Source organism: Narcine bancroftii, chromosome 1, assembly GCF_036971445.1.
Source record: "Narcine bancroftii isolate sNarBan1 chromosome 1, sNarBan1.hap1, whole genome shotgun sequence".
NCBI classification, from domain to species: domain Eukaryota; kingdom Metazoa; phylum Chordata; class Chondrichthyes; order Torpediniformes; family Narcinidae; genus Narcine; species Narcine bancroftii.
The window spans coordinates 481,668,737-481,682,823 of NC_091469.1; the positions used below are offsets into that span (position 1 = coordinate 481,668,737).

At 41.4% G+C, this 14,087-nt stretch overlaps 1 protein-coding gene across 13 annotated transcripts in view; it reads right to left on the reverse strand.

Annotated features, from left to right (window-relative positions):
• Positions 1 to 14,087, reverse strand: part of LOC138751919 (obscurin-like) — a 755,203-nt gene that overhangs the window by 643,449 nt on the left and 97,667 nt on the right. For all 13 annotated transcript variants that reach the window (XM_069914884.1, XM_069914878.1, XM_069914879.1 and 10 more), the window contains exon 9: positions 3,109 to 3,384. In XM_069914884.1, the coding sequence (XP_069770985.1) occupies positions 3,109 to 3,384 (276 nt within the window). The remainder of the gene's footprint in view (positions 1 to 3,108; positions 3,385 to 14,087) is intronic.

Consider the following 14,087-nt stretch of genomic DNA (forward strand, 5'->3'; position numbering starts at 1 on the left):
TAGAGGTAACATGAGGGGGAACTTCTTTACTCAGAGAGTGGTAGCCGTGTGGAATGATCTTCCGGGAGAAATAGTGGCGGCGGAGTCAATTGTATTATTTAAGAAAAGGTTGGACAGGTATATGGATGAGAAGAAGATGGAGGGTTATGAGCATTGTGCAGGGAGGTGGGACTAGAAAGGGGTGTTTGGTTCGGTGCGGACTAGAAGGGCCTAATGGCCTGTTTCCGTGCTGTAATTGTTATGTTATGTTACAATGTTACAGCCAGCAACATTAGCTGGGACTGGAACAGGACAAGCTGGCAAGCTTGTGGAAAACCCCATTTTGAAGACAGCCTGGTCAAAGCCCCTGTGGTTCATGTAAGAGGAGAGGACTGGCTGTCTAACTTTTCACTTGGAGTAAGAGCAACAAAAAGAAACTCTGTTGTGACCTGAAAGAAAGAGGTTATCATCTGGAGAACCCTGAAGGGGAAAGTTTTGTCAGCAAGACACTGGAGTGGCTGATTAAAAAGGAATCAGTTGTGGAGGTCCTGGAACAACAAATCTCTCTCTGAAAACCAACAAGAACCTTCCTGAACGGTAACCATTTACCTTTCAAGCATCAAAGCCTGGTGAACTTTATAAGTGTTAAATTTGGTGCACAGTATAAGAATTGCCTGCAACCAGTGAACTTGGAGGAAGGAGAAGTGAGATTGGACTGTGAACCAAAGAACTTTTCTGAACTTACACACACATTACATACACATGCGCTTAGAATTAGAAGGGGTTTAAGTTGGTTGGTTAAATCAATAGTGATAAGTTAAAGTGTGATTCTGTTTTTATGTTTAAAGATAATTAAAAGGAACTTTTGTTTAAGTAACCATTTGTCTTGGTGAATATCTATTGCTGCTGGGTTTTGGGGTCCTCTGGGCTCGTAACAACACTGATACTCTTGAGATCTTGTAAAAAAGGAAAATGATTCCTTTTGTTTTGAAACTAGTCCTAAATTTTTTACTATTCTTAATAATAATACTTTTTTCTGCAAAGTGTTATTAGTAGTGGGCCCTATCTTTGAGAGAAGGAGAATTACTTTTGAAAGGAATGAGGTGTGGGGGGAATGGGGGGGAGGTGGGAGGGTAGAATAGATTTGGGTTTTAAAGTCAACATGTAATATGGTTTATATGATATTTTGAATATGGATGACTGCATGACTTAAAAAACAAAATATTCAAAAAAGTCACACAAAAGGGTCAGTTGAAGAATTTACATTAAATATTGAACTTTATGATACACCATAATAGAACATGCATTTATATGAGAACAGAAGAAATAGCAGAAACATGCCATCTAAACTATCAAACCTAGTCTACCATTTAATAAGATTGATCTGGCCTTGGACTCAGCTCAATTTACCCACTCATTCCCCATTCTCCTTAACTCCCCTATTTTCAACATTTGGTGGCATGGACTCATGGGCAAGAAGGACCTGTTACCATGCCTTATTTCTAAACTTTAAAAAAATCTATGGTTAAATATATTAAATGAGAGTCTCCTGCTTTATTGGGCTGAGAATTCCACAAATTCAAGATTCTGTGGGAAGCAGTTCCTCCTCATCTCTATGTTAAAATTACTCCCACGATCCTTGAGGCATGGTTCCCTTGTCCTACTCCAAACTGCCAGTGGATACAACTTCCTTTTATCTCATTGATCTTTACCTTTCATAATTTTATATAGCTCTATAAGCTCCTACCTCATCCTTCTAAACTCCAACCACTATTGTCCCAGGCTATTCAATCTCTCCTCATAAGACAACCTCCTAATTTTTGGAATCAACCTGCTGAACCTATTCTACACACCTTCAAAGCCTTGCTCAAGTAAGTAGACCAGAACTGTATAAAATATTCCAAGTGCGGCATCACCAGCACCCTATGCAATAACAACATAGCCTTCTTGCTTGTAAATTAAATCACTCTAGCAATGAAGGACAACATCCCATTGGCATTCTTCATTCCTTGCAAACTATTTTTTTGTGATTAAAGTCTCTGCAGAACAGCACGTCCTAAATTTTTCACTACTGAAATAATATTCGGAATTACTATTTTCATTCCAAAGTGAATGACCACTCATTTACCAATGTTCTTCTTCATCTGCCATAACTTTCCCCACTAACTTTACCTACCTTTAGTTCTATAACCTATCTATGTGACTCTATTTATCACATTTGAAGCTAGAGAAAATGCCACATTTAGCTGATCTGCTAAGGACCTAAAAATTTCCCCTAACAATCAATCAGCATGTTGGAAATTAAAATAGGAAGTCTCTCTTACATGTACCAAAATAAATGATTGCTTTTATGTAAATAACAGATCTAACAACTATTTAATTTATCCTAAATACTTGCATGTCATATTTACTGTGGTTCCCCTTTCTCCCCCAAGTCATGAAACAACTACAACTCAATACACGCCCATTCTCACCCCCACAATCAGTGGCAGGACATGTCCTTGAAACCCTTACCATCCTGCTCAATCCAACAATTGATCTTCCCTCACATGATTTTTATGGATCATTCCCAAATTTGTTCAATTACAGAATTCTGCAACTGCTTTTCCCCTCTAGATTCTGGACAAATTATCAGTTTTGCCAGATTTCAATGAGGATATAAATCCCAAGTCATAAGCAAGTCCTGCTTTTACATTCTCCTTCACCTCTACATCCCAGTCCTAGTGTTTTCTTTGGCAATTTTCATTCTCCCCTCAGATACCAAGGCAACTCCTCTGAATCAACATCTATAGAGAAGAAAGTAAATTATCCAGCCCTGGGCAAAAGTACACCTCCATGAATCTAAAAAAAAGAATTTGGCACTGATGCCAGAGCAAATTACTTACATTCATTACCCCAAGTCAGAAATAAATTATTAACATAAAGTGGGCAAGCCATTCAGGCTTGAATTTTAATTTAAAAAAAGACACCCACATACCTTAATTTTCCCGCCTTTATCTCATGTTGCATAATGTAAAAGTTTAAGATTCAATCAAACAAAAGTCAAAATAAATAGAAATAAAAATGTAATTCTGCCACATTGGTATTGTTATGGACCGACAAAAGGTTAATATCTTTTCAGTTACAAACCTGTAACCTGAACATTAAAGTTCAGTTTCTCTCCAGCCGCTTCACATATATATTCACCTCCATCTTTTGATTCAATATTATGAATGATAAGCTTTCGAATTTTACCATCAGATTCAAGTTTCATTTTTTTACTCTGACTGAGCATTCTTCCATCTTTGAACCATTTGACCTCAGTTTTTGACTTTGCCATTTCACAGCTGAGAATAGCATTCTCGGACTGTCGGACCTTTATATCCTTCTGAATGAGATCTTTATTTGCAAATCCAGTTTCTATTTCTGCAACCAACGAAAGTTCAATAGGCATGTTAAAGAGATGAATGAAAAAAATATAATTCAAAATCTGCAAATATAAAATAATAAAGGTTGGACAGGAAAACTAATTAGCACATAGGGAAGGAGAAATTTAATAGTCTTGTAAACAAATAAAGGATCTAACACTCAATGGAAGTCTATGCTTAAACATTGGCTAACTCTAAGCAAACCAAGACCATTGATAAATAAAATATTCTTCTAAACACATATCAACCATAAAATTAAGTAATTTAGCACTATATGTCTGGCTGCTCCTCACCCCACTGTTTAGGTGTCAATCATTACAATCAATTCAGCCCCTGACACCACTGCTGAATAACTCTCTCATTATTCCATCCCTACTTGCAATGCCTGTTAGTAAAACAGCTTCGTAAATTTCTTTATATGAAAATTCAGGGTTTAAGATTGGAGGATCAGACATTTCCAGATTTTTAATAAACATTCTCAGGATGCTTCACAACATGGCAATAAAAAAAAGCTGGAGGAGTAAATTCAGGAGAGAAAGATAAAATCTAATTCGAAACAAAATAAGAACAACTTTGCAACTCTACAAAGAGATGTGGCGTAAAGTAATTGAAGATTAACTTGCCAATCACAAGGCAAAGGAAAGATGAATAAAATTACAGGGATAAAGATCAAATGTCATACAATAGTATTCAGAAAACTATATGAGATCAACAAAATTAGAGGTTCCCATTTACTGAAGGCAGTGTAGTTATGCCATATTATAACCAGGAAGAAAGAAAGCTGTCAGGAAGAATATTGAAGAAGAGATGTCTGAAAGTAGTGAAAATATGTAAACAAACATAAATTAATCTGCTGGAGGAACTCAGTAGGTTGAGCCACATCAGGGAAAGAAAAAGAACTGTCAACATTTTGGGTTCATCAAGACAGGAGACACAGCAATACGAGGAGGCAAGTCAAGATGGCATGATCTAGGAATGAATAGGGGATAGGTGAATCAAGGAGGAGGATGACGAATAGGTGGTGAGGGTGGAGCTGGGAAACAGAGTGAGATGCATTATGAGATACATGAAGGATACATGAGACCATGAAACCAGAAGCGGAGGAGATTACATTTTGGTAAGTTAAACAGGGCAGGACTTGCACAGTGAATGATAGGACCCTGGAGAGAGTTGCAGAACAGACATAGAGGTACAGGTATTTTGGAAATGGAGGTGATGAAGGCAAATAAATGCCTTCTTTGATCAGTGCATTTGGTGCAGGAATTAGGATGTAATGTTCCAACTGATCAAGATATTAGTGAGACCAGAGATCCCTTTGAATTGTCCACAGTTCTGGTCTTTTCTTGTTGGAAATATGTCATTAAGATGGAAAAGCTGCAGAAAGGATCCAAGAGGATGTTACAGGGACTGGGGGGCAGGGGGAGGGGGTGCTTGAGTTATGCACAAAATCATGAGAGACAGTGATACATGTTAATAGTTTTGGTATTTTTCCTTTGGTATGGGGAGTTATTATTTTCTCATAGAGGATAGTAGAACAAGTTGTCAGAGGAAGTGATACATCTGTGTACAATTACCAGCAATAATAATCTGGAGAATGAATTTGACAAATTTATGAGGGAACAGGTGAATTTAGATTTGGTGTTAAATTATGAGAAAGGGTTAATTAATATTAAAGTTTTATCAGTAACCAAGCATGGCTAACATTCATTTCTATTAACATGATTTTCAAATCATGTTTTACACTCTGACAAAAATAAAATGACAAAAAAATAATTCCAGCTGTGGTTTTCAAGAAAAAAGGCTCATTATCAATTGCCTTTTACTTTTGAAATCAGCCCTCAGCAATTTAAGGCCTTAATTAAAGGGTCAACTTTATCTTTTTCCATGACTACTTTGAAGCTTAATAAAAATACTAGCATTGGTAGAGCATTAGCTAAAAATAGTAGCATTAATAGAGCATTGTCTGATCAGAAAGAAAAAGAGAGTGGGAATAAAAGGATCCTACTGCATTACTGCATGGTTTGGAAGCTGTACCACCTCCTACCGCAAGACCCTGCAGAGGATAGTGAAGTCAGTGGAAAAGATCATTGGGGGCTCTCTTCGTACCACAAAGGACATCTACAACACACTCGATGTAGGCGAGAGGCAATAAACATGGTGAAGGACTCCACAAACCCCTCATGTAAACTGTTCTCTCTTCTGCCATCTGGTAGGAGGTTCTGTAGCACTCGTACCCTTACATCTAAATTGGGAAAGACTTTTCCCCCACCAAGTTATCAGGCTCCTAAGATCCTACAACATATGTGAATAGAGTACTGTGGACTTTTAACGTACACGTCTTAAGATTTTAATGTATTTAAACTTCTATTCTAGCTTCCATCTAAGGTATCACTGGTGTTGAGACCACTTCTTTTCACTTTGTATATGCAGTGAACTGAAATTCAGTGGTAATGTGTTGTACTGATGGCTGGCTCTGTCCCCATCTACCCATATATAACTCTGGTTTCCCGCCTAAACCCTGAGCCCTTCTGAAGGCCACTGAAGTCATGAGAGTCTTTATTCGCGCTACAATTTTATTAGCTTATTCCCTAGAAGATGGAAATGCTGCTCAAGCCAGGCACGCTGCTGATGGACCCTCTGTCCCCTGATGCAGCTGAGGAGTTCACACACTGGTTAGACTGCTTCCAGGCCTACCTGAACGCGACCAGAGACGTCTTCCATACCAATGAATTCAGAGGGTCCACACTCGTTTCCAGGGTAGGGACGAAGGGTAGGCAGTCATCAGGGACTGCACAATGTATGACGTTGTCATCGAGACTTTGAAAGCTCGGTATCTGAAGCCACAAAACGAGATCGAGCAAGGCACCAACTCGCTCTACGATGCCAACGGCCAGGAGAGACCATTGATGATTACCTGCTGGATCTGTGGACACTTACCAAGAAGTGCACGAAGAACAGATTCGGGGCACTCTAGTTGCAGGGGTTCGCTCAAGGTTCATGAGGCAGTGACTGCTCAAGTCGGGTAAGAAGGCCCTGACTAGCCACATTGAACAGGCTAAGTCGCTGGAACAGGCCAAGCTCAAGAACGACAACCTCAAAGCTAGAAAGCTCACTCACCCAGGTGACCCCCTCAAAGAACTGGTGGCTCCCGCTACCCCAGCCTTAACAGCTGCTGCTTCCTGTGCTAGGGAGCGATCCCGCACAAGGGAGTGCTTTTTCTGCGGCAAGAGCCAGCACCCCTGATCTCATTACCCAGCTAAAGACTCAGTTTGCTCCAGTTGTGGCAAGAAAGGACATTAGGCACGGCCTGCACTGCTCCCAGATCTGATTCCAGCCCCAAGTTGTCGGCCCTGAATTCACCTGAACCCATTTGCTACACTGCACACCAAAGGAAAATGGCTGCAAGAAAACAGCGCAAAAAGGCTCAGCAGCCATCTTGCCGCACCACAAATTCAAACTCGCCGCTTTCATCGTCAGAGGAGGAAGGAGAGTAGCCATCTTGCTGTGCCACAAGGTTGACACCATCTTACCCATGCAGGGCAACCCAGGATGATGGGGGCCATTTAAGTGAGGAGTATGGAGTCTCTGGAGCCCTAGCTGTGATGGTTCTGGATCAGAAATGACCTCACCAGCTTAGCAACTCCATAGTGACTGTTAAGTTAAACGGACACTCCACTAAATGCCTAATTGATACAGGCTCTACTTAAAGCTTCATAGACTCACAGATTATACAGGAATAAACCTAAAGGTGTATCCTTCCAATTATCATATATTCTTTGTGTCTCATTCACACACAACCCGTACTCAAGAATATTATATGGTACATTTGTCATTTGAAGGGGGGAGGGGGAATTTTGTAAGATACCCCTGTATGTACTTGATGAATGTTGGGTAATGTTGGGTCTGGACTTCCAGTGTCACCTTAAAAGCATGTCCTTGGAGTATTCTGGTCCTCTCTACTCATAACGGTTCAGAACAGAGGGTCTCTAAAATCAGAATCTACATGTACTCTCCACATTTAATATCGACCCTCCCCCCCCCCCCCCACCTCTCTTCCTGAATCTGTCCCCAGACAGCAAACCTATTGCTACCAAGAGTAGGAGGTACAGCACAGCAGATTGAGACAAAGTTTGAGACACAACATCTACTCAATGAAGGTATCATCGAACCTAGCACTAGCCCGTGGAAAGCACAAATGGTGGTGGTAAAAGGGGTAAACAAGTCCAGGCTATAGCCAAACTCCTGGATGCTTACCCCCTCCTTTGAATTGCGGACATGGTGAATGATATTGTGCAGTATCGGGTCTATTTGACCATCGACCTGAAAGCAGCTTATCACCAACTGCCAATCCATTCCAAGGACTGTCCATATACAGCATTTGAGGCTAACGGTCGACTCTATCAATATTGGAAGGTCCCTTTCGGTATAACTAATGGGGTTTCTATCTTCCAGAGGCAGGTGGATGGAATGGTCGACGAGTATGGGTTGAAGGCTACCTTCCCCTTCCTAGATAACATCACCATCTGTGGCTGTACCCTGGAGGACCATGATGCCAACCTTCAGAGTTTTCTCCATGCAGCGAAGCCCTGAACCTCACTTATAACTCCAGCAAGTGTGTGTTCAGGACTAAACGACTGGCTATCCTTGGTAACATGGTAGAGAATGGCATCATTAGCCCAACCCCAATAGAGCTCCCCATTCCCAGGACCACAAAGGCTTGGAGGATTATGTCGAGTGGATCCCTCAATAGACTGATAAGGTTCAACCCCTCTTAAAAGCCACATATTTTCCCCACTTGGCCGAAGCCCAAACAGCTTTTAACTGCCTCCGAAACCACATTGCGAAAGTCGTCATGCATGTGGTGGACGAGAATGTACCTTTCCAGGTGAAAAGCGATGCTTCGACGTAGCCCTGGCCGCTACCCTCAAACCAGGCAGGCAGGCTAATTACTTTTTTTTCCTTGGACATTGCAAGGCCACAAGCTCCAAAACCCATTGTAGAACCCGTGAGGCACTGGAGGTGCCACCTGATTGGTAGGAAATTTACGTTCCTTACTGACCAGCGCTCTTTCGCACATATGTTTAATAACATCAAGAGAGGCAAAATCAAAAATGACAAAACTACTAGGTGGAGGATTGAGCTCTCCACCTATAATTATGATATCGTCTATCGGCCAGGAGCCCTTAATGACCCTCCAGATGCCTTATCCAGAGGAAGCTGTGCCTCTGCACACACCAGTCAACTGTGGTCTCTACATAATGAGCTCTGTCATCCAGGGGTAACCCATATGGCTCATTTTGTCAAGGTGCGCAATCTGCCCTACTCCACAGAAGATGTCAGCGAAATGATCAGCTCTTGCCAGGTCTGTGCCACACTTCTACCTCCCCACAAAGGCACACCTGATTAAGTCATCCAGGCCCTTCAAACAGCTTAGTGTTGATTTTAAGGGACCTCCCCCTTCCACAAATGGGAACACTTTCTTCCTCTCTGCCATTGATGAGTACTTCCGCTTCCCATTCGCTATTCCTTGTCCAGACACATCCACTTTGTCAGTCATAAAGGGCCTAGATTCCATTTTCACCCTGTTCGGGTATCCCAGCTATATAAAGAGTGACCAGGGTTCATCTTTAATGAGTGAAGAGCTACATCAGTGCCTGCTGGCAAGGGCCATTGCATCCAGCAGAACTACTAGCTACAACCCCCGGGCAGGTTGAAAAGAAAAACGCCACGGTCTGGAAGGCTGTCAAAATGGCCCTTCCAGACTCAGGCTGGCAGGAAGTCCTTCCTATAATGCTCCATTCCATCTGGACTATGTACAGCAACCAATGCTACTCCTCATGAGATCTTATTCAATTTCGAGAGAAAGTCGGCATTGGGAAGGAGCTACACTCCCAACCTGGCTCACTACTCCTAATCCGGTCCTTCTCAGGAAGCACATGAGGAGAAGCAAGACTTGCGTCATGGTGGGAAGGGTGAAACTGCACCATGCCGATCCCACATACATCTATGTGGAGTACCCGGATGGCAGAGAGGACACCATCTCCATCAGGGACCTGGCATCCACCAGAACAGAGTATTCATTGCCTCAAGTGCCCTACGAGCAGCAGAGCTTATTCTCGCCACTTCCAGTCAGGGCCTCTGTTTCAGGAGGAAAGTGTATCCCCCTCCACTGAAGAGCCGGAGACCCTGCCCACCACTACTCCCTCACAAGGAGACCAAAGGAGCCAAGGCCCTCCCGTGCTTTGGCACTCCACTAGGATCTCCAGACCTCTCCCCCCACTCCCCCCCCCAGATTGTTTAAATTTGTAAATTTTAAATAACTGTATATTTTTCAAATTTTTTTCTGAATCCACATTCTCTGTCTTCATCCACATACCCAAAATTCTGCAGAAAGGGGTGAATGCAGTGAAATGAGATTCACTGGTGATGTGTTGTACTGATGTCCGGCTCTGCCCCCATCTCCCCATATATAACCCTGGTTTCCCACCTAAACTCTGAGCCCTCTGAAGCCCACGGTAAGACCCTACCCTCAGTTCTTTCTCTTTTGGCTTGGCTTCGCAGACAAAGATTTATGGAGGGGTAATGTCCACGTCAGCTGCAGGCTCGTTGGTGGCTGACAAGTCCGATGCGGGACAGGCAGACACGGTTGCAGCGGTTGCAAGGGAAAATTGGTGGGTTGGGGTTGGGTGTTGGGTTTTTCCTCCTTTGCCTTTTGTCAGTGAGGTGGGCTCTGCGGCCTTCTTCAAAGGAGGTTGCTTCCCGCCGAACTGTGAGGCGCCAAGATGCACGGTTTGAGGTGATATCAGCCCACTGGCAGTGGTCAATGGGGCAGGCACCAAGAGATTTCTTTAGGCAGTCCTTGTACCTTTTCTTTGGTGCACCTCTGTCACGGTGGCCAGTGGAGAGCTCGCCACATAACACGATCTTGGGAAGGCGATGGTCCTCCATTCTGGAGACGTGACCTACCCAGCGCAGTTGGATCTTCAGCAGAGTGGATTCGATGCTGTCGGCCTCTGCCATCTCAAGTACTTCGACGTTAGGGATGAAGACGCTCCAATGAATGTTGAGGATGGAGCGGAGACAATGCTGGTGGAAGCGTTCTAGGAGCCGTAGGTGATGCCGGTAGAGGACCCATGATTCGGAGCTGAACAGGAGTGTGGGTATGACAACGGCTCTGTATACGCTAATCTTTGTGAGGATTTTCAGTTGGTTGTTTTTCCAGACTCTTTTGTGTAGTCTTCCAAAGGCGCTATTTGCCTTGGCGAGTGTGTTGTCTATCTCGTTGTCGATCCTTGCATCAGATGAAATGGTGAAGCCGAGATAGGTAAACTGGTTGACCGTTTTGAGTTTTGTGTGCCCGATGGAGATGTGGGGGGGGGGCTGGTAGTCATGGTGGGGAGCTGGCTGATGGAGGACCTCAGTTTTCTTCAGGCTGACTTCCAGGCCAAACATTTTGGCAGTTTCCGCAAAACAGGACATCAAGCGCTGAAGATCACGCTGCTCTTCATTGCAGGCAAAATCTTCGCTAGGATTCTCCTAAATAGAATAATACCTAGTGTCGCCGAGAATGTTCTCCTACCCTTAGTTATAAGCTAATAAACCACAGTAAGACCCTACCCTCAGTTATAAGCTAATAAAGCACGGTAAGACCTTACCCTCAGTTATAAGCTAATAACCCATGGTAAGACCCAACCCTCAGTTATAAGCTAATAAACCACGGTAAGACCCTACCCTCAGTTATAAGCTAATAACCCATGGTAAGACCCTACCCTCAGTTATAAGCTAATAAACCACGGTAAGACCCTACCTTCAGTTATAAGCTAATAAACCACGGTAAGACCCTACCTTCAATTATAAGCTAATAAAAGTGAATGTTCTTCTCCCAGTCCTGAAAGCTTTTATTCACGCAACAGAATGTTAATGATTTGGATTCTAGAATAAATGGCTTTGTGGCTAAATTTGCGATGATACAAAGATAAGTGCAGGGGTAGGAAGTGTTGAGGAAATGAAGTGGTGGGGACATGTGCTGTAAACGGTTATATGGTTATATGGTTATGATAGGAAAAAGACATGGAAAGACACCTCCCCTGGCAGCACTATTCAAAACCCATCTCAAAGTTTTTTAGAAAGTTTAAAAACTGTTGATTATACTGTTCAAATATTCTACAAGCAGTTATGAGGAAAACTAAAGCTTAACCACCAAATAAAATGGCTACTAAACAGTTAATAATTTCCAAAGATCCTCAGTCTACCTTGCAAATAGAAACTTCAGATTCAATTTCTTCTCAACCCGACCACAATGCCAGTCCACTGATAAGGTGTATACTACACCGGTGCCAACTTTGCGCATTGCTGCGCAAGATGGTGCCAATGCCCGACATCAACCTCCTCTGAGCAAGAAGAACAACTGCACATGCGCAAAACTTCGTACATGCATGTTACATCCGAAATGGCCAAGGCTGCGGGGGAACCTGACCTCCCTCAGTCCAGCGATCCTGGACTGACGGGAGGGGGAGTCTGTACCCGTTGTCGGGTCGAGGTGACCTCCATATCAACGGAGGAGGAAGAGGATATCGTTGGATTAGAAGAGGAGGAGGAACAACCTATAGAGAAGGAGGATACAGTTATATTTAGGGGTAGCCCTATGGTGAGGCAGATTTTAAAGTTTAACTCTGATCCTCACCATTCAAATCTATTGATTTGCCTTAACAAATGGAGAATCTGGCTGTACAAATGAGTCAAGGATTTTTAGTTATGAAGGAACAGTTTGTTGAAATGAAGGCAGAAATATCTTCTATTAAAATGAATGTGTTAAAATGCTTGAAGGCAGTGGATAAGGTTCAGGATTAATTTAACAAGATCGAAGAAGCATTTATTGATTGCAAAGATGATGTGGACCATTGTAAAGAAAAGATGGGTCAGATAGAGGATTGGAAATTCAGAAAAGTGATTTGTTAAAGAAGATTGACGCTTTGGAGAATCAAAATCGGAGAAATAATGTTAAAATTGTTGATCTTCTGGAAGATTTTGAAGGTCTGGACCCGGTTCAGTTTTTTCAGAAGTTGTTTCCCGAGGTTTTGGGAACAGCATATTTCCAGAATGGTCTGGAATTAGATAAGAAGAGCTCATCGAGCAATAAGAAGGAAGCAACTTCTTGATCAAGCTCCACATTCCATTTTGATCTGATGTTTATGTTTTCAGGACAGAGAGTTGATTTTAAGACTTGTACAGAATGCGAGAAGTAATCAGGGCCCTTTACATATTAAGAATAATAGAGTATTTTTCTAGGGTGATTTTAGTCAAGCTGTAATTAAACGTCATAAAGAATTTAATTCAGCTAAAGCTGTTGCATGGAAAAAGGGATACAAGTTTGCCTTTCATTATCCTGCTGTGCTTAAAGTTGTTTATGGTGATTATCAAAGTCAAGAAAGGTTTCCTCAACAGCTTGTTTTGGTTCCGAAAGGGAAGAATGGGAAGCGAGAGATGGAATCTCAACAGTTGATTGATATTGGAATTGATGATGATCAACTTAATCGAGTTTTGGAATAAGCATATCACACTTGAAATGATTTTTATGTCTTACTTTTGATTGTTCTGTTCGGGGGAAGTAGTTCAACAACCAATCCTTCCAAAGTTGTCAGCCATTTTGTGGCATTTGTCACTCCCGTATAATTGAGGGGGGGAAATACTATAATAGTATTTTTTTCAGGGTTTTTTTAAATGGTTTTTTTTGTTTCTCTCTTTCTTTTCTTTGAGGAGACCTTTAGCTTTGTGTTGGAGCCATGGGGTGGTGCTTCACCATTTATGGTGGGGTGTTTTTAGAGAAGACTTATGGCTAATTTAAATTTGTTACTTTTAAAGTTAATAGTCTTAATAATCTGATTAAGAGAAAGAGGGTATTGGCATACATTAAAAAATTGAAGGTTGACGTTGAATTTTTACAAGAGACACATTTGACTGAAAAGGAACATCAGAAATTAAAAAGAGATTGGGTTGGATAAGTCTAAAGCAAGAGGATTCACTATTTTGATCAATAAGAAGCTATCTTTTAAATTGGGCTCTGTTTTTGAGGAAGCTGGTAGGCTTTTGATTGTTAATTGTAAAATATTTTCTGAATTTTGGACTTTAATGAATGTTTGTCCTCTTAATATAGATGATGAGCAATTTATAGTGGATTCTTTTCACAACTTAAGTTGGGTTTACGATAAAATTATGGTAGGGGTGAATCTAATTGTTGTTTAGACCCATTATTAGAAAAAAATCACCAAAATCGGTAATTAGAACTAAAATGCTAAACAGTTAATGGTATTAATGAAAGATATGAATCTGGAAGATATATGGAAAAAATTAAATCCTCAGGAGAAAGATTTTTCATTTTATCATGATTCTTATTCTTGAATAGATTTATTTTTAGTATCAGCGCAATTACAAGGTTGAGTTTTTAAGGCTGAATATAAGTCTAGAATTTTGTCTGATCATTCTTTGTTATTAATTATGTGTACCAGTTCAGAGAGAGTGGAGAATGTTTATCGTTGGAGATTTAATTCTTTATTGTTGAGAAACCATGAATTTAGTAAATTTATAAGGGATCAAATACAATTATTTTTGAAAATAAATGTAGACTCAGTTGATAATAAATTTGTTTTATGGGATGCTTTGAAAGCATACTTACGGGGACAAATTAGTTACACTGCTAAAATT